At 37.8% G+C, this 20559-nt stretch overlaps 1 protein-coding gene across 2 annotated transcripts; it reads right to left on the bottom strand.

Moving 5' to 3' along the window:
• Positions 1-134: 134 nt before the first annotated feature.
• LOC132107914 (large neutral amino acids transporter small subunit 4-like) lies at positions 135-20048 on the bottom strand. 2 transcript variants are annotated; one of them, XM_059514262.1, is made up of 15 exons: positions 19891-20048; positions 18236-18461; positions 14438-14666; positions 14297-14352; positions 14141-14217; positions 8314-8406; positions 8099-8232; positions 7589-7785; positions 5579-5722; positions 4588-4605; positions 3821-3947; positions 3547-3679; positions 3213-3286; positions 3002-3125; positions 135-2726 (listed from the first exon to the last, which is right to left on the bottom strand). In XM_059514262.1, exons 2-15 carry the CDS (start codon positions 18393-18395, stop codon positions 2565-2567), a joined length of 1728 nt encoding a protein of 575 aa, XP_059370245.1. In that variant the 5' UTR covers positions 18396-18461; positions 19891-20048; the 3' UTR covers positions 135-2564. The 2 variants fall into 2 exon arrangements, with proteins under 2 accessions (XP_059370245.1, XP_059370246.1); XM_059514263.1 differs by lacking the exon at positions 4588-4605.
• Between the last annotated feature and the right edge of the window lie 511 nt (positions 20049-20559).

Consider the following 20559-nt stretch of genomic DNA (forward strand, 5'->3'; position numbering starts at 1 on the left):
CACACAAAAAAAGGAAAAAAAAAATAGAAAAATATGTACAAATATACATAACTGAAAACACAAACTACAGGGTAGAAAAAAATCAAACAAATAATCAACAAATTACACCAAAAATACAATACAGAAAGAAAATATTGGTGTTAAAGCTGATTTTTCCACTCTTTATTTTCCACACTGGGGTATAATAAATCAACATTTAAAATAAAAAAAAAAATGTGAATTGTTACTTGAGAAAAGAATAAACATTTAAGGTATGGCAGTGAGAAAAAGTGCTACTTCTCTCATTCTGAGAGCAAAGGGGTTTGCTCTCACATTCATTATGCCTAGTACAGTACTGCTTTAGATTGGAATTCACTTGCAATATCCAATTGTTCAAGCCAGCAAATGCAGTCCATCCAGGACTCACGTCTAGCCTCAGCTCAGACAAGATATTCACAAAAAATGATGTCAGACAATAAGTGGATGTTGCTAGGTGGATCTGACCTGTTCCTCTTCAGAGGGGTCATAAAATAAGGTCACATTTATGGCCACTGTTGAGAAAATATGAACTCATCCAGAATCTCATACAAACAGAATTTCAAATACGTTTAAAATGAAAATACTGTTTAAGTAAGTGAGGTTGTAACTTAACCCTAACCCTACCATTTTTCAAATCCATGTTTTGCTGAGAAATGTTCAGTGATTTAAGCAAAACACATTAACTACAACACTGGAATCAAGAAAAATGGTTGCAAGATATTTGATTTTGACAATTTTTCACACTATTTTCTGAAAATACCCATCTGTCACGAGAAATATCAGTCTAAAATACCCAATTTCACAAAATTTTATGTAGTTACCGCATTTGATCTTTCATAGGGCACAATACTGGCCTGAAACCCATTATAAGCTACAAATATATGGGTTTTCTAAAGGGATTGTCATCAAGCATGTCTCAGAAGTCTCCCTTTTTAAATCGCTATGAATTAAATTCAAGTTCTTATCACCACAAGGTTGAGTAGCCAACTAAATTCTGTATTCGGTTTCTGTGTCTTGATCAACACAGAAATCTTGTTGCTTTTCTATTCTAGTAAGCACCGTAGTTAAATGGTAGCCAACCAAGAAATCATGAGAATGCACACAAATCTTGTAACCTGTATGGCTAACATGGTTTTTATATATGTATGAGGTTGGAACAGAACGCATATACTCCGTAATGGCTAATGTAAGCACCTCTGTAATTATAAACCCTGTAGTGCAATATATATATATATATATATATATATATATATATGTATATATTTATATGATAATGGCATCTAATCTCTTTACAGAGAGTACACCGTGTCTGATTGTATACCCCTCAACGCACAAGTGGCAAAGCAGAGCTTGAAGGGATCATATTGCAGGTGACATCTGATATGAATTATTACTCTAAATGTGAAACACCCTGAATAATCGTTTGAGTCAATACAAGGACATAAACACAAGTGAAGCTCAACCAGTAGAAATGCATGGGGAAGTGGTATAGGAAACGGTACGAGTATTGCTGGTGAAGATAGTCAGTCTTGATCGAAATGTGAAGCTAATCTCCAAAATACCACCTTAATCCAAACCTTTTAGACTCACATGTCTTCTACAACCTTCTGAATGGACTGATATGTACAAAATGCATGATCTTGCACGTAGGTGTACTGAATCTGCATGCCATAGCAAATAATAGTACAATTCTCATACTAAAATTGTGTTTTAGGTTTAATTAGTCTCAGATGCCATGGTCCAAAAGTCCTTTAAAATCAGCCCAGTTCAGACAAAGCTGTAGTTTCATGCTCGTGCTGTCTAAAAGCATGCTGGTACTGTATATACTGTATGAGATTCAAGATAAAAATCTGCCCACTTCCATTGAAAACCCATATGGGACAGATAACAAGCAGAGTCGTTCTGCTTTAAGGTGGTTAGTCAGTTTGTCATATTCAAACCGCGATGGAGGGTCCTCGTCTTGATTTTGAGCAGCTTTATGAGCTGAGAGCAAAGTAAAGTGTTCATAGTGATTTCAAATCAGTTCACAAATGGGTTTTTAGTTGCAGAAAACAAGCTTGGCAACAAAGCTGAACACTAGTGACGTAGTAATACTCTGTTCAGGAAGCGTCATCAGGCTTCCTCAAACCAGACAGAATTACACTGAATCTGCTACGTCTTTTGTATCATCATGGTCTGAAAAAGGTAAAATCATGAGAAAAGAAGGCCTTTCTCTTCTTTCATGTCAGGCAGGATATGAAGTCTAGAAGTCCTTGTCTGTTTCAAGGACAAGGGCATCATTTGTTTTCTAGACCTGCCTTTCATTCAGTCCTTTGTGTGTAACGTGTTTTTGTGGCACATTGTGAGACTCTTGGTTGCTTTGGCTGTATTTTGTGCCTTTTTGAGTGTTGTGTGCTTGTTGAGAATACATGAATGTGTGTGACAGACAGAAGGAGGGCTCAGGAAGGTGTTTATCACTCTTCTTGTGACTTTCAGTTCTCTTCTTTTATTTCCCACTCTCCTTCTTCCTGCTCTTTATGCTCGCTGCTGTCATTTGTGCATTGCAATTAGATAAAGGCCTCAGGAGTTGTGCCGTTGTTGATCTGGACGTAGATCTTGGGGTCTTCCTCACGCTCCTGCTTCTCTCGGCGCAGCCGCCTGCCGTAGCACAGAAGATAACTGGGCAGGCAGAATCCCAGCATGCTCAGGACCAGCAACCCCACATTAACCTAAGCAGAAAGACATTAGAGCTTAGATATGAGCAAGCACAAATTTGAAGTAAAATAGATTATCAGAAAAGAAAAAGGAGACGGGAGGCAGATCTGGAGGCAAGCTTGTAATTGATTGTAAGGAAGGGCGGAGTTTAAGCAGGAAAAAAAACGATTGGAGAAGTCCGGTAGTGAATTCACTTCAAGACTGAGTCAAGATGTTTTGATTTAAAATTATAGGCAGGTTTTTTGGATGAATTATCGCTTTAAATATCAGTAACAGACTGTCTGCTCACCAAGAGTGGATCCCCATCCAGTGGACCCATCATGGCCATGAAGAGAGGCTGTTGCAACAATGCAAAAAGTGCACTAATGAGGGACTGCATTCCCGTCAGACTTCCAAACTGAGAAGATGGGTACCTGCATTCATAAAAACAAAAAACATTGTTCTTTAATCATGATTAAAAGCAACTCCAATCCACATCCACAACACAAAGCCATACTTACACAGCTGCATACAAGCCCCCAACGGCAGAGTGGATGAAGCCTCTAACAATGGTGTGCAACACAAAGGACAAAATCTAGAAAAACAAGAAACCATGGTTACTCAGTTCTTCCCCACAGCAAAAATAACTCTACTTTTTTGTAATGAATAAATAATGGCAAGTAGCTAGCTTTAAAATAAAGTCAGAGTTAGTGCTGCCACTGAGGGGCGCTGTTGTGCTATTGCATCCCAATCCATCAGCTGCAATTACATGTGAGTGGCTCTGCACCACTTTCTCCCCCATTGGATACTTTATCATTCTGCTGACAATGAGACCGATGTTTTGCTCTCAGTTACCTGTAGATGAAGATTGGGCACCAGGCAGGTTATGCCAAAGCCAACCATCAGCAAATTAGTGAAGATGAATGCGCGGGTGGCATTGGTGATCTTCTGGATCTGTCTGTCCGGTTTCTTTGGCTGGCTAGGATCCCTGAAGGAAAAGCCATATGTGCATTACACAGATGCGATGCCACATTAAGCTTTTAATCAAATAACAATTATGGATTGGACTGGTTGGTGGTATGAGTCAAAATGATGCATTAGGCAGCAGGACGCTCAGTGTTACACTCACTTTGCGACTTGTTTCTCATTTTCGTCCTCACACTCTTTGAGCTTCCAGTCCATGACGTAACCAATCACAGGGGCCGTCAAGAGACACAGCAACTGTAGCACCCCGAAGATAGATGTGTACATGCTCACTGAGAGAGAAAAAAAGACGAGTTTTAACATTGTTTTAAGGGTCATTACATCAAAAGGGATTCATTTCGGCAAACAACGATGACTACTTTTATGACGTGCTACTGTAATACAGATATGCTACCATTCAAAAGTCAGTAAGATGGTAAATTACAGTAAAAACGTGGACAAAATAAAACAAGTAAATAATTAAAGAGGCACCTAATGTCAAATTAGACTGACAATATATCAATGTATACATAAAAATATACTATAATATATTAAAATAAAAATATATATTTTATATAAAAAATATTGTATCCTTTTAACTTGAGATGGAACATTACAGTTATTTAACACTAAAACGCATTATTTGTTTCATAAAAATCTGGAATTTACAGCATTTAGAAATGGAAAAGACACACATTACATAGAATGACCCATGACTTGCTTCTATGAAGGTTAGGTGGACAGGTGACGATTGGATGGACATTAAACTGTGCACTGCATCCAGTCGGTCTCTAACCACCAAGGGCTTTTACATGATAACATGAATCAATGTCAGATGAAGGTGGAAAAGGAGGTGATGGAGGGAGGAACTTGGTGGGGGTTAGTTTGAGATGAGTGAATCAAGAATGTATCTCATTTTGCCTGCAGTCTTACCCATTTCCATCCTCTCCACTGAAAAAACACACCAAGCAGCATGACAGAAGAGAGTGCAAACAGAGGACAAGAGACAGACAGCAAGGAATTAGTAACGTGGACCTGCTGTGGCCATCCGATTTCAGGTGTTAGGCAGCCAATCACAGCGTGTGATATTAGAGAACATTTTAAGAAGGAAGCTGTAAGAGGAGAAGACTAGACTGCAGTAGTGCCTTTTAACAACCTTTTTTCCCCAATTTCCCAGTCATTTTCTCCATAGGCATTTCAAAAAAAATCTTAAATAAAGAGGTTAAGCCTTGAACCAAACCATACAGCTACAAAATGAATTATAATATTACAAACATTTTTACAAAAATTTAAAGCAAAATGTTTTTCTGAAAAATATATATATATAAAAGGTTTTTAAGTGTGTGTGTGTGTGTGTGTGTGTATATATATATATATATGCAATGAATAGCTTACTGCCTAAATCCCCTACCCCCCCCCCCCCCCCAAAAAAAAATATATATATATATATTTGTGTGTGTGTGTGTGGTGTGTGTTTGTGTGTGTGTGTGTGTGTGTGTAAAATTACATAAAATAAATATAATTTACATATTGCAAAAATTCACAAACAATTCTAATATAAGTAGACAGAATTATATAAATGTAAACATAACAAAATCACTTCATTATATATATATATATATATATATATATATATATGTATTTTTTATATAATTTTATATAATATATATATATATATATGTATGTAGAATACTGTATAAACTTTCTGTAATTACATATAAATCTCTTTGGCTGCAACAAATTCTATGACATCATAAAAATCTATTTCTCTATGGAGAAAATAAATGGGACCTTTACTTCTGGAAACCAAATGTTGCTCTCTGTTGGTGACATTCAGCGTTTGAGCAACAGAAACAGCTATTGGGCTGAAGCATCACACAGCTTGTTTGGCAGCATGATGTGAGCATTTGTCAAACACACATACCTTTGCTTAGGTCTCCACCAGCAAGGGACTCCAGAATATTGTTCATGGCCCCCATGTAGAAGATGAGACGGAGCTGAGTCACACACATTGTGATGAGGCTGAGCATGAATATGGGGCTAAAGATGCTCCGCATGAAGGACTGGGCTGAAAAACACATTTAATAAAACTATCATCAATAACAATCCTTTTTATTAAAGAAAATTTTAGTTACCGGTCAAAATTGTACACTGTGATTGGACACCCAACACCTTAAATTATGCACCTATTCGTACTGCCATGGCATTTCCAGAAGCATCTTTCCATGGAAAACCACTATGAACGTGGTCATCTCAATTCAACCAGGATGCTTCAATGCCTTTAAAAAATGGCAAAAGTATGCAGGGCCCACAATGTTCTGTTCACATGGAAAATTCTGCGGTTGTTTGGATGGCCAGGCAACACTTCAATGCCACAGTAACACAGAGGCTGGGGGGTCTGGGTTTGTTAATAATCCACTAATTCGAGTGCCATAAATGCATCCACTGACCAGCACTAGAGAGGGCTTTACAGTGCCTGTTACCTGGTACATTGGGAATCTGACCTCAACACACCTTATATGCTCTGGTTCACATGCACACATACAAACAAACTATCTCATTATGTCCCTATGACACACACACACACACTCAGACTTTCCAGCTGCCGACAATGAGTCAGTAATAGACTGCAGTAATGGAAACACAGGGTGGTGAAGGCATTAGCACTCTAAAGATGACAGTAAGACGGGATCAGCATCAGTCGCTCTTTCTCAAACATCTCCAGCAGCGTCTCTAAAATAGCTCCTTGGCGATACCTGCCCTCTCAACCGCCACCATCTCCACCTCTGCCAATTTTAGCCCCAGACATACTCCAGTGCCATGGCTCCTCCAGAAACACAGTCTAAATCAATTGCACGCTCCGTTTCTTACAAAAGAGCCCAACCGGGAGCCCCGCAGAGGGCTGCAGAACTAAAAAAAAAGATGCCAGTGGGGAGTGAGTGAGTCTGCAGTATTCTGACAAGTTTGAGGTGAATTTGGATTAATTGCACATCACAGATTTGGGTTAGTAGAAGCAAAGTGCAAACGCAGCATGTGTCTGCAGCCTTGAGTGGTTTGGCAACCTCAGATGTCAGAAACTGTGCTTATGGCTAATGAAGGAATCCCCATGCACAATAAAGGGGATTTACTGAGGAGCATTCATTAACACCGCCCCATGTCTGCTCAAATATTCCCTGCATGTCTGGACAGCAAGCGGCACACAGCGAGGGGGAAGATGCTGTACAATGGCGAGAGCCAAGTCTCTCTGTGTTCTGTCTAGTTCTTTCAGAAATACACATGAATTCGGCATTACATAAGTCATTACATAACTTTGTTCAAGACATTAAAACAATGGAAATAAATGAGATTTGGTAATCCGATTACCAATATTCTGTCTTCATAATTACCAATCATGTTACATTACAGATAACTTTAAACTGTTTTATTTTATTAAAAATATGTATTTTTAATTATTTATTTTAATTATTTATCTTTAAAAAACATTTGATCAGCAAATCAATATTCAAAAAACATTTGATCAGCAAATCAATATGAATGATTTGAAATGAATTAAGCTGAAAAATGAATTGTGTTTGGTGCAAGAACATCTGAGCTGACCAATTTGATTGAATTTCTTATATCTCTTACGGCCTTTATTTTTAGAACTTTTCTTTGTTTTAAATTTCCTAAAACTTAAAGTGTTAGTTAACCCAAAAATGACAATTCGGTCATTAATTACTCACCTTCATGTCATTACAAACTGTTTGGAACGTCATGAGGGTGAGTAATTAATTACAAAATATTCATTTTTGGGTGTACTAACCCTTTAGAAATGTATATCCTAAAACTTCTATTTTAACATTTTAAAAAATCCCAGATTGTAATGTTTTCAGATTTTTTTTAGATAAGAAATTACACTGGTCAATAAAAACATGTCAGTAAGAATTGTACTCACATTCCTGCTCAGACTGGACCTCCAGATCGAGGGTTGATAGGCAGAGGTTATTGCCGTCTTGAGCTGCCAGCTGTTGTGGATTGCTCTTTATTGAGTTGCCAACACTCAACCTCCGGCCAACAGTGGTCACCTGCCTGTAGAACTGTTTCCCTGTGATCTTATGGTCAAAGCCCAGCCAGCTGAACTTGATCTTCACACTGTTAAAGAGACCAATTTGAGCGTGAGATACACACTACGTAAAATGTACAGTAATCCATTTTAAATTGTTATTTATTCCTGTGAACTCAAGTATTATTACTCCAGTCTTCATTGTCACATGATCCTTCAGAAATCATTCTAATGTACTGATCTGCTGCTCAAGAAACATTTCTTATTATTATCGATGTTTTTTCAGAATTCTTTTGTAAATGTCTTAACTATCACTTTTGATCAAGTTAAAGCATCCTAGCTCAATAAAAGTACTAATTCCTTAAAAAAACATCAGCAATGCACAGACGCTGAACTACATACGTGAAATCCATGTCCTCAGGTCCAGGGAAGGGTTCGAGTGGCCAGTTGAAGAAGCAGTTGATGAAGACCAGGCCGGCACAGCCAGCCCACACCAGAAGAATGGTGATGAAGGCAATACCGAGGTCGTAGATCACCTGATAGAGCAACAATCATCATCAATATCACTAATTTAAGCTCGGCTTATTAAATAAGTCTAACCTGGGTCTCAGATTTACCTTTATCCCTGGGAAGGTGACAGCGGATGAGGCATACGAGCCAATCATGAGTGCAATGAAAGTGGAGCGGAGATCACCGAACATGTTGGGAAGCTACAGAAGAGACAAACGGGAATAAAAATAAGTTAACATTTTTAGTGACTGTACTTGGGCCTAGTGTCCATCATGAGTATAAAAAGCAAATATATTTATCAATATTGTCAACATAATATTCAAACCACAAGCAAAACAAACACAGATTTCTTGTAACAGGAGCCGCTGTAAATGACAAAACATGTCAGATATAGCAGAAGGTATGAAAGTAAACATTACGTCAGTGTAACAGTGATATTCTCTGGTGGGAGCAACAAGTAGGAGGGGCACATCGTTTGAAATGCAACTGCAAGCACTGTCAGGGTAAACAACTGTCAGGCCCCACCAAGAAAATATAGAGGGAGGAAGATAGAGAACGACAGAGAATGTGAGAACTAAGTGGGGCAGAGAGAGCAAGAGTGTATTCTTCAATAGTATCAATAATATTCTTCAGGAGAATTCTTAAAGATCATTAGTCTACAGCACTCTTGAATATTTGTGGCATTTAATAAAAAAATATATTATTTATTATTTATATTTATTATTATTTTATAATTATTAGTTATTTTTAACTGATTTTATTTAAATGTGCATTGAAATGTATTTATTTTATTTTTTAAATGTATTTAAATTCAAATTGATCTTGGTGACAGAAGCTCACACTCAAAAAGTTGAAATACATAAAAAAAAATAAACAAACCAAGACACAGATAATAAAACATAAAATAGGAATGAAATAGAAACATAAAATAATGTAATTAATTCTAATTTTATAAGAAAAATGTTTTTTTACACTTCAGTAATTTGGTAATGCATGTAAAAGTTTTGAAATTTTAATTAAGTATAATTAAGTACAAGTAAATTTTATTTAAGTACAAAGGTTCCACTTATTGTGGTCAACCTGAATGTATAATAAATGTAAAATAATTAGCTAAATTCTCTTAGTAAATAGTTTTATATTTGAAGTATAGTATGTCACACCATTATTTTTATTTTATTGTACTATTTTTTGTTAGACTTGCAGGGTGTCATATTGTTCTAGTAAATGTTCCTTATTTCCTAGGTAATTTCCATTTTCTCCGTAAACAAATCCTCCTTCTACTTCCCACCCGTCGACAGCTGCCAGCGTCTTGCTGTATATGGCATCTCCTCCACAACACACAGTTCAAGATTTTCTAAAAACTCTCTGGACATCTTCCACTTCATGCTTGCTTCACAGTCTAAAAGCTTGTTAAAAACAAAGAATGAAGGAAAGCTCTCCGTTGGAACCCAACCCAGACGTCATTCGCTGCCTCTAATTAGAGTAAAGGTCATCTCAGAGCCAAAACATCCCAGATGACACTCACAATAACTCTCACACACTCAGCGGCCCTAGGCAGCATTGTGCCTGTGGCTGGAGAGGCTGTGCAGGAACAGAGCCAATGACGAACAGAACTCCACATGATGAGCCTGTCAGACAGAGAGTAATGGCTATTTCTTGGAGTTGATTAACATGTGAAGTACCAAGAGACTGTTTTAAAAACACTATGTTCTTCTGCTTTCACAGACATTCACCAGCTGCAGGCGGTCACGTAATGTCAGACACTTATTACTATCAATGTTCTATTCAAAATTGACAGTAATAAGTTTTAATAATATACAAATTTATTTTAATTATAAACATTATCAACATTATCAAACTTTTTTTTTTAAATATTGAAGAATATTACCACAATCATTTGAGCAGTAGTGTTTATTAGAAAAAATAGTGATATTTTGTTAATTGTGTCACTGGGTGTTTTAACTGTTGGCCTGGGGTTGTCTGAACTTGCATTATAAATAGTTTAAACTGCGTGCTATTTTTAGCCTTGAGCTTCCCAGAAGCAGATTTAATTAGAGATTGGTGTGTACTGAAGTCAGTGAGTGCAATACTTGACTGATTTGTTGAATTACAAGGGAAATTCAGAAATCCTCGTGTTGAAGTATTGTGTCCCACTTTCCAAAAACACCTGTCAAAACTGATTTATGTGTTATGGTTTTGCGGGGAAAAAAATCAATAAATGTTTTAATGAGAAATCACAGCCATCCTCAATATGAATTTGGCTTACTCATCTCCATTTGTGCAACATATGACCACAGAAAGGTGTCTAATCCTTTTTCCAGCTCTCTGTCTCTGTGTGAGGAAGGACAGTGAGTCACTGTAAATGGGTTATGGGGGAGGGCAATTAAGTGGCTAAATCATACTTGCTACCCTGAGAAAAAGACAACAAGAGAGAGGAAATGAACACAGGGACAGAAGTGAAAGAAAAAGCCAAAGGCTGCCCAGATCCTGGCATTGCAAAGTCCTAATGTAACTGTAAGAGAGTCACAGAGAGACTGCCTGTCTGTGATATTCATACTTAATATGCACTTAATTATTTGTTTCAAATTTAGATGACTGGTTGGCCCTGGTACATTTAGATGACTAATTATAAAATAAAAAACATTTATTATTCAGTCATTGCCCAATGGACATATGGCAAAACAGCAGTGTGAACAACATGAAGAGCATGTCTCTGATAACCATGTGTTTTTTAATCTAATGTTTTCTGGAGTCTAAACGCCACCCTAAGCCATTTTTCTATTCTCATCTTCACATCACTCAGCATCATAAAAGAAATGGGTTACAAATGGATTAAAGGCAGAAATGAAGAAAAAACAGCATTAGTGCATTAGAGAGTGAGAAACAGAGCTAAGATAAAGAGGAACAGGATACCCCCAAATAAATTTTATAGTTTGCTATATTTGTTTCCTAAGAATATATAAATTGATAATTTATGAGTATGACATACTGCACAATAAGAGTATAGAGCTAGAAAAATGTATATGGATCAAAAACAACAATAGAGTCTTCTGGGTTGTAAAAAAATAAATGTTCTTTAACACTGCCATGTTTTTCATTGTAATAATAGGGTAACGTTTCTAAAATGAGATACATTTACTTAAAAACAAGACAATAAGATGTTTCAGATAATATACCTATATTTATTTTAACCCATTGGTCAACAGATTTCGATGGTTTTAAGAGCAAAACAACCATCATCTGAGGTTGTGTTGGGAAAGACTTGATATGATTGCTCACAGAGCCAGTGGGAAGGCAGATAGTGATAGACAGAGAGCTAAATCAGGAAAGGAAGAGAGCTGGAGGAATGGACGGATGAAGGATTGAGGGCAAACAGTAAATCAGGTGGCTGGGACACTGCTGCCAGCGGAGGGGGTTGGGGACAGTCCCGCCATTAAACAGAAAGCTGAGTCAGTGCACTGGGAAAACATCAGAGGTGTGCTGGGAGGAAACACAAGCTCTGCTGCACTCTACTGCAGCTGGGTTATTAACTGCTGAGTGAGCAAACACAGAGACACAGAAAAGTGAGGAAAAAAGTGGAAGAAGGGTAAACTGACAGCATCACCCTGCACTCTTAGGGTTTGTCTTCAGAATAAATACAACGTTCAGAAATCTTTCTCTTCTGCAGTTCAATAAACTAGATTTCTGAAGTAAGTGTGAGCAGTAGCCTACTTGACAGCGAAAAACTCACTACCATGTTTCTCGAACGTTTCGGCTGGTTGAGGCTGATAAAGGGTGTGTCGATTAGCATTGCAATATAAATATACATTATCCATATGAAAATACCTGAGATGGCTTTAAGAACACAGATATGATGTAATCATGTGTTTATTCTCATCATGTTTCATAATACAAAACATTTCTTTCTGCATTTTATTCTTTATTCAGCTACAGCGAGCGAGAGCTGGCAAGTTATTTGTTTTATTACTCCTATGAGTCTCACTTATAGACTTTCTGCACGAGGGTGCCCTCCGGTTTCAAGTATGAATGAAACAAATCACAAGTGTGAGTTTAACGCTCCATAATGGTGTTGTCGCTGGCTTATCATGTGTCATCATATTATTGTATGTATACTATTCATTTTCAAATATCACCAATATCGGTATATTGTGACACCACTAATTAATAAATAACGATATTTCATTACAAGGGTTGTGGGTAGTTACCAAAGCACTGATCTAGGCGGTTGACAAGCCATTGCTTGGAAAAATCGCTGAGAAAGATAACTTTTTTTTGTTTAAATGCATAACCCAACAGCCTTAAAGTATCCTTAATAAATCTAAAAATAGTAACAATAATGGAGCTATTAAGAGATACATCCAAACAACAGATGTCAGACAGTCAGAACTATATTGTGAACCCCAGGTTCTAACCTCTGGTCACAACTACCAGCAGTGCACAACATACAGTATACAGAACAGCTGGGAAAAGGTTATAAGAGCATAACAGCTGAGATAACAGCCTGTACTGTTCCACTTTGCGCTCATGCATGCCAGTTCACTCACTCTGTGTGTGTGTGTGTGTGTGTGTGTGTGTGTTTGTAACACATGGAGGGTTGCCTGGACAGGCAGAGGCATGGTGCAAATGTAGAGGAAGAACCCAGGACAGAACATCAACAACACAAGCAGAGAAACTGGTTGTGGCAACAGCTTTGCCTTCAGCTATGAACTCACGAGACCCTGGTGAGTGTTTCTATGATGTCAGATCAGCGTGCAGAAACAAGAGACAACCACCTTTCAACTTCCTGTTTACTTCAACCCAGTCTGCTCTCTTTACATTTCCTGGTGATGTTTCGCAATATGAACCCTATGCACTGCAGATGTTACACTGAACACATGACTAGATAAAGGGACACAACAGCTCTGAATGAACTTACTGTCTACTTCAGCTCTATTCTAAGGCAGCATACTCAACAGAACTTCATAAGTGACCGATTTGGAATGTGCTATAGATTCCAAACAGACTGATCTGTGTAGTGATGGACATTTTCTAGAGGTTACATGGTTATATCAGCAGGTGACAGCAAGTAAATTTCCTTACTGTGATATGATGTGACATTTAGCCAAGTATGGTGACCCATACTCAGAATTCGTGCTCTGCATTTAACCCATCCAAAGTGCACACACACACAGCAGTGAACACACACACACCGTGAACACACACCCGGAGCAGTGGGCAGCCATTTATGCTGCAGCACACGTGGAGCAGTTTGGGGTTCTGTACCTTGCTCATGGGCACCTCGTGGTATTGCCAGCCCGAAACGTGGTATTGCCTGACCCACAACTTTAGGATTAGGAGTCAAACTCTCTAACCACTAGGCCATTTCCCCCAATTCTTTTTTCTTTCTTTTTTTTTTTAATGAGTGAGTCATTGATTCATTAATGCAGTGACTGTCTGAATTTGAAATGTCACACTACATACTTTTCTTACTATTTCTCCCATACTTTTATATGGCAGAATTAGAATAGTATGTTATTTTGAATTCAGCCACAGTCTTTAAGAATGAGTCACTGAATCATTCACTCCACTAATTTGTTTAAAAACACTGATTAAAACAGAAGGCTAACGTGCTTTGGGTGATTGCAAGGTCATTGCTATGGCATTGCCATGTGGTTGCTTGGCTATTCTACATGATTGTTATACCATTGCTAGGTGGTTTTTTAGGTTTTTGATCAAAAACTATTTCAAATCACTGTCAATATCAGGCCATTTCTAGGATGCTGGAAATCCAGCTAAGAAAAGAGTCGCTTTAAGGATGAATAAATGATGATGCAGCAATGTTTGGGAGCAGGAAACAGTGGCGTGTGGCCAGTTAGCAAGACTGCACCATGGCCTTTGTGCAAAAGACTGCAGAGAACACCCATGGAGACCCACAAATATGACACGAGCACTTACTGTGAGCGAGGTGAAGGTCATGCACATTCCTCCAAATCCGTTCAGGGCTAGGGCAAAGAAGATCAGGATGGAAAGATCTGTAAAAGAAACAGACAAAAGAGGTCAAAGAGAGCAGAGACAGACAGGTAATAACCTTATGTGGATTTGAATACATACTTTTAGGGTCATTTGCTCCATATGCAATCAGGACGCAGGAGAAGGCAAACGAGGCACTAGGAAAAGATTATATATGTAAATATAAATGTATATATGATAATATTTTTCACCACATGAATGTAGTGTATTTTTCTCCTATACCTGCCGAGCAGCCTTAATTTTCGCGGGCCATATTTGTCCATGATGATGCCGAGGGGCAGAGTGATGGCACTGAGAAGGAAGGAGCCAATGGTGAAGGCCAGGTTCAGCATCTCATCTTGCTCTTTGCAGATAAGCCAGCCATTCATCTGAAGATTATCCTCCTCCTCACCTTTTGGGACTACTGTTGTATCATTTTCAATCTCAGATACGTTCTGCCCTGTACTGTTACCTGGAGAATTGGAGAGGGCAAGAAAGAATGAACCCAAACTGAGCCATCTAAATAGCCAAACTAGCACTAACCAACATGGACAAGTGTGTAAATTCATGCCAGTCTTTTCAGACGGATAGTCAGCTGTCACACACTCACATGGAAACCCTATGGACTAATTAGAACCCTGACTTCTAGGAAACCAGTTATGAAGAAACAAGCTGCTATACACAGTAAACAACTAGCAGAAATAGAATGAGAGTCAATCTGAACCCCGATAGTCTCTAAAACCAACACCTTCCCACCTCCCACTAGGCAAGAGCACCTTGACTAACATTTAACCCTGTTGTTTCACCCAGGCTTCCATGCTTGTTTTGACTAGGGATAATCATACTTTGGCTGGGTAACAAGTCTCCTACTTGGTTCTTGAAGATTCAAGAACACTGTTTGTCCTTGTGTTCTCTTAAAACGCAAACAGCCCTGAAGATGTTCTGGAATAACTTGTTCTGGGAAGGACAGATGAGGGATGGGGCGGTTTGCAGCACATGGAGGAAGCTGTTATGAACATAACAGGGTGGGCAAGAGACAGAGGGCCTTTGTGTGAGGGATTTTTGTTCAAATGTGATCAGTAAACAAACAAATGAACTGTGTTTGTGGAGCAGTGATGACCTGAGGAGGTGACTGAAGATGAGAAGAATTGGTTAAAGCTCACTGATTGATTTTTAGAGGACACATATCTGCTGAGCTTTAGATGTTTTGCTGAGTAATAAAAGAGGAGCTGCCTTAAGTCAACACACACCCTATTCAATAGCTGCTGCAGTTAGCAGTTACAGACGGACACAAAAGTAGTGTTTTTACTCTTTTTCACAAAATCAATGAATAAATAACATTGCTCTCTTATTAAGTCTACAATTTGAGCCACATTTCATCTCAAATTCAAAAGGAGATTACATTTTACAAAATGTAATGGATAAAAAATTAAGACTATTTTGAGATTGTTAAGATTTCTTGGCTTGTTACATTATTATTATTTTTTATAAAAATGAATGCGATAAATGAATCGCATGTGAAGTTAGGGGGTCAGGATTTTTATTTGTTGTTACTTTAATAACAAATTACTTTAATTAATTAATTAATTAATTATAAATACATTCAAGTACAAATATTTCACAGTACAAATATTTCACAAAATTACCGACCAAATCATTTTTGATCAAATAAATGGAGCTTTGATTCGCATAAGAGAATTCTCTCAAAAACATTTTTAAAAAATAGTAGTGTATAAATCTAGTGTTTTTCATAAATAAAATATCAATTAAAATACATAAAATTGTATAAATATATTACAAAAAGACAAGCAAAAACAGGTTTCATTTTGGAATGAAATATGACTTGCAGATGTTCTTGGTTTTGTTTGATTCACCTTTTAGGTCTGTTCAGATAAGCAATGAGCTCTATTTCAGATGTTTCATAAGCCATTGTTCCACTAGATCTAATCGGAAAAAAAACTAAGACAGCCAGGCCTGAATTTCCATTTGCTTTGATATGAAGAAGTGAGAGAAGAACAGAAAGAGAATTCAACACAAATCTGAAGCACAAAAGACATCATGAACTCAGACTCGGCCAGATGTGCGAGGCCAAAGCATGTAGCCAGACAAGCATTTTCCTGGTCAGTGTTTCCTCACGTCTGCTGATTAAAGAGAACCAACCAGCTGATAACAAAAGAATCTCATATTTACATTGAGCAAACGCTTGAGCCACATTTACTTCCTTGTGTCATCAGTGTCTGGAATCTCTGAATTAGATGCTGACAACAGTTGAAATGAAAGATAGAAGGGAAGTGTGAATGTGCAGAATTGCAATATGCACTGATATCTGCATTATCCCTCAATATCCCATCAATAAAAGTGACTAAATGGTGTTGAGCAAGCTATTACTAAATGTTAGCTAACAGCAAGGAGATCTGAGGAGAAGAAAAGCCAGGTTCTTGTTTTTGGGAATCCGTCACACTTCACATTGCAGCGTGAACCACAAACTCTCATACACCAGAAGTGAAGAACGCCGGCCAGACGTGCACTTTACATCATGGAAATGGTGTTTACTTATGGATCATAAGATATCAAAGTAGCCAGGCAGTTTCTTCATTCTTCAAACGAATTGCATAAATTTGTTTTCACCAAGGTGTGTTAAATCATTTAAGAGGCAGGTTTCATAGTGGAAAAATAAATCAGGGCCAGTTCGGAGCAACTGAACTCCTGAACTCGTTCCCTGAAAAAGTCACAATCAAAGCAGCACAGAGAGAAGTGTTTGAAGAACAAAACATGACGCTCTAAAGGAAACCTCAGACTGGTGTCAACAAGCAGATATTATGAAACCACTAGCATCCATATCGAATTGCCAGCAACCACCTGACAGTACACATTAAGAACAGACATGAGCAGTCAACAAAAATCAAATAGCATATCTTGTATTCATTGTTGCACACGTTTTCCTCTTATATATATGTTGGATATATTTATTTTGCATACCCAGAAGGTTAAGTAGCACATGGCTTTTGAGTTTTTTCTTACCAATAATAGTTACATGAACTCCATTAGCAATGGTGCAATATGATTTTAAGAGCATCAGTACATGATGTAAATGAATGGATACAGGTTATATAAATAAATAAAGTTAATCTTGGACATCAGTAGGAACACACTGTTCATAGATGTACCAGACACGTTATGACCCGGACACACATTATTGTGTTGTAAGAGTTGTAAGCAGATCTGAACAGTATGTTCCCGAGTAAGAGTCCACATTCATCTGGATTAATTAAGCAAGTCTCTCTGAGGTATTCTTAAGATTTATAGTTTGATTCAACTATTTATTTTATATTAAGACCTTAAGAAGATACAGCTGCACTTGAAAGATTCTTTGCTGTATTGTATAATAAGCTAAGCAGACTGATGTCCTCTAGTCTGTTTACCGTGAAATCAACTCTGTGATGGAGCTCAAGTTATCTAGCCCCCCTTTGCCAACGTTCTGATGCCAAACAAGCTTGTAGATGCTGTCTGTAATTCCTAATGGCAACACAAGCTTGAAGGCTTCCAAATAAGGTGCACTGACTCTTAGTGATCGACTGATATTCCGGTTTGGATTCCTCCATTAGCCTTGCGATGGGTGCCAGACAACAGAATTTGTTGGTTTTCACAATGCTGTATTACATTTACTGACACAATGAAGTGATTAAAAAAAATATAAACCATTGCAGTTTTAGAGAGCAGCCTCTATTGCGAAATAAGAAAATGTTGTAGGTCAAATAACCTTTTTTTTTTTTTTTGAGTGTTTAAAGTAACTGCATCCCAAAAAAATATTAGGTCAAGCAGCCAAACATTTATTGTTCAAATCTGAGAAGGGAACGTGTCAAAACTAAGCTATTGAAGCCATTAATATGAGATATAGGTACCATTTTCCTTTGATGTTCATGTAATTATTTGCAGCATTCAATCTGGCATCTATAGTGCATTTAATGTCTTTATGAGTGTCAATAAATTTCTTTTTGTTTTTGCAACCTGCGCTAAGTGCACTTTTCTCCTCTTCCTTACCTGGTTCTCTGCAGAGGTAGGAATAAAAGCCCTCTGATTTTAGCATAATGAGCAGTGAGCCCCATCCAAGCAGGACAGCAGAGAACAACAGGTTTTCGATCACCGCAGTAATCGCCATCCACCATCGCCTGGAGAAGGCTGTGGCCAGTGAAGGGGCCATGACTGAAGGAGATGATACAGTCTGTGCTGGTAATACTTAGGATAAACCCCTAAACACTGGGAAATCCTGTGAAAGTGGCAATTGATTTGGGCATTAGATATTTAATGGTACATTTTAAATGATATTATTAAATTATAAGCACATGTACATATTATATGCATGTATAATGATAATTTACAGTTTTATTTTATTTTTTTTATTCTCCCAACGATTTCACAACACTGTTTCACAACATATAGAGAATGTTAATTTGTTGCCAGTTTGTTGTAACCGCAACTCATTTATTTCACATTTCTGTCTTCCAAAACAGCTCATATAAATACCCCGTTTCAAAAGAGATTGTTGTTGATTGAAACTCCGCCCATTTGTCCGCTCTAGTCTCGCCCTGTTATCCTCCGATTGGCTTTTCGAACGTTCGCTTCTCTCCTCATTGGCCACGCGCTAAACAGATTCAGAGAGCAGCTCCACGTGAGACCAAGATCCAGCCGGTTCGAACCAGTGCGGCGCGAGTCGATGCTTTGTGCTGCAAATGATATCTTTGTCCAAAATCTATTTAACCACGGGAGAAGTGGCATTGCGTCATAATTATACGATACGATTCTGTTCTTATCTTTGCATAATCGAAGCGGTTTGCTGAATCCAAATACAAACTAATCTCGTACAAACTATTTCATATGTTCATTTAAGAAGGCAATGGAAATCAGTCATTTTCTTTTCTGATTTGCGCGCGGTCTCTAATTTGTGTTAACGATAACAGTATGTTGCGGAAAACAAGCAGCCCTAAAACTGGTCTGAACTGGACAGGCATCATCATCATTGCCTCCGCCTGTGTGTATGTAGCCCTCTCCCCTCCTTCCTCATACAGAGCTCAGCTGCTCCATGTATACCCTCTGCACACTGAATAATAACAGACGCGATAAACCCACTTCCTTGTTATCGCTTCACACATTTTTTTCTGCACTAGGCTAAATATACTCGCTGTATAAATGCGGATACTGAAATATATAGACCTCATATATAGTGTACAAGCAGTTCTATTTCCCATGCATGATATGAAACTGCAAAACACGATTTCTGACGGCAGATTTAAAAGCCCGTATAACAAGAAAAATCAAATTAAACGCCACGTACATGACAACCATTAAGCATTTTTCGGAAATAACTGTCGAAGCTATTAGTGCAAGTATAATAGACAGCTGCTTGCGGTAGACATTGAACAAAGTTGTGGTATAAAACTATACAGCGCATTATATCTAAATCAGTCAACACGTCTCAGTTCAGCTACAGTTCATAAAGCAAAAACGTACTGACATTATAAAATACAGGTGGAAATGTGCTATAGTCGTTGTCATTTTGCAGAATTGTGAAAAAAAAGAATCTAATATTTTTTAAAAACAATATCTTATCGGGTTAAAACAAAAATTCTTCTTCATAAATGATTGTGCATGAACTAACAGGTAAACTTTCAACAGAGCATCCTTACAAAAAGTCATACCTATTTCCTTTACCAAATCCTCGCTTCGGCTGTCTTCAGGGTTAGAAAAGGTATAAACGACCTTCTGGTGTCGAGTTCACTCTTTGGGTTATGTTCATGCATCAGTTTATATTCCAACATCTCTTATACTCGGTTTTATATTTGCACCTCTTGCTTCACACAAACAAGCCAACTTGGCCATTGGCTGGCTCCTGAGCTAGAGATGAGACTAGCCAATCAGAGCGCCGCTCGTCGAAGATGTATAAATAATTTCACATTATATTTCGCTGCAGCTCAAAGAAAATTCACAGGACACGCTGGACTGTGTGGGGTTGTGGTCCCTGCTGCCATTCTACTGTGTTTGATTACCATTTATGACTTTTAAAACATTCATACAAAACACACACACAAACTAAACAAAGAAACCGTTTTAACTTCATGATTTCTCCAAATGTTAGCCAAACTGATATTGACCAATTATATTTGGCTACTGCAAAACCTCAGGACGACTGGCTCATGTACTAAAGCATACTGAAATCGCCAAATGTCTCGATGTAGTACAGTATGTTTTATCCCCCCAAGAAAAAGGAACAACATCAACTCTGGGAATCAGATTTAATCTCTTTTAAAACTTCTGAAGTCGATATGAACGCAATTCATATTGTAGCCTATAATGTGAGTATAAAATAT

Source organism: Carassius carassius, chromosome 28 (assembly GCF_963082965.1).
Source record: "Carassius carassius chromosome 28, fCarCar2.1, whole genome shotgun sequence".
In the NCBI taxonomy this organism is placed as follows: Eukaryota; Metazoa; Chordata; class Actinopteri; order Cypriniformes; family Cyprinidae; genus Carassius; species Carassius carassius.

Excerpts from the sequence above, each read along its gene's own strand:
- LOC132107914 (XM_059514262.1), bottom strand. The coding sequence starts at position 18,395 with ATGGCCCCTTCACTGGCCACAGCCTTCTCCAGGCGATGGTGGATGGCG. Across the intron at positions 14,218-14,296 it reads TGGAGCAAATGACCCTAAAA|ATCTTTCCATCCTGATCTTC; the intron begins GTATGTATTCAA and ends TTTCTTTTACAG. Across the intron at positions 7,786-8,098 it reads CCTGAGGACATGGATTTCAC|TGTGAAGATCAAGTTCAGCT; the intron begins GTATGTAGTTCA and ends TCTCTTTAACAG.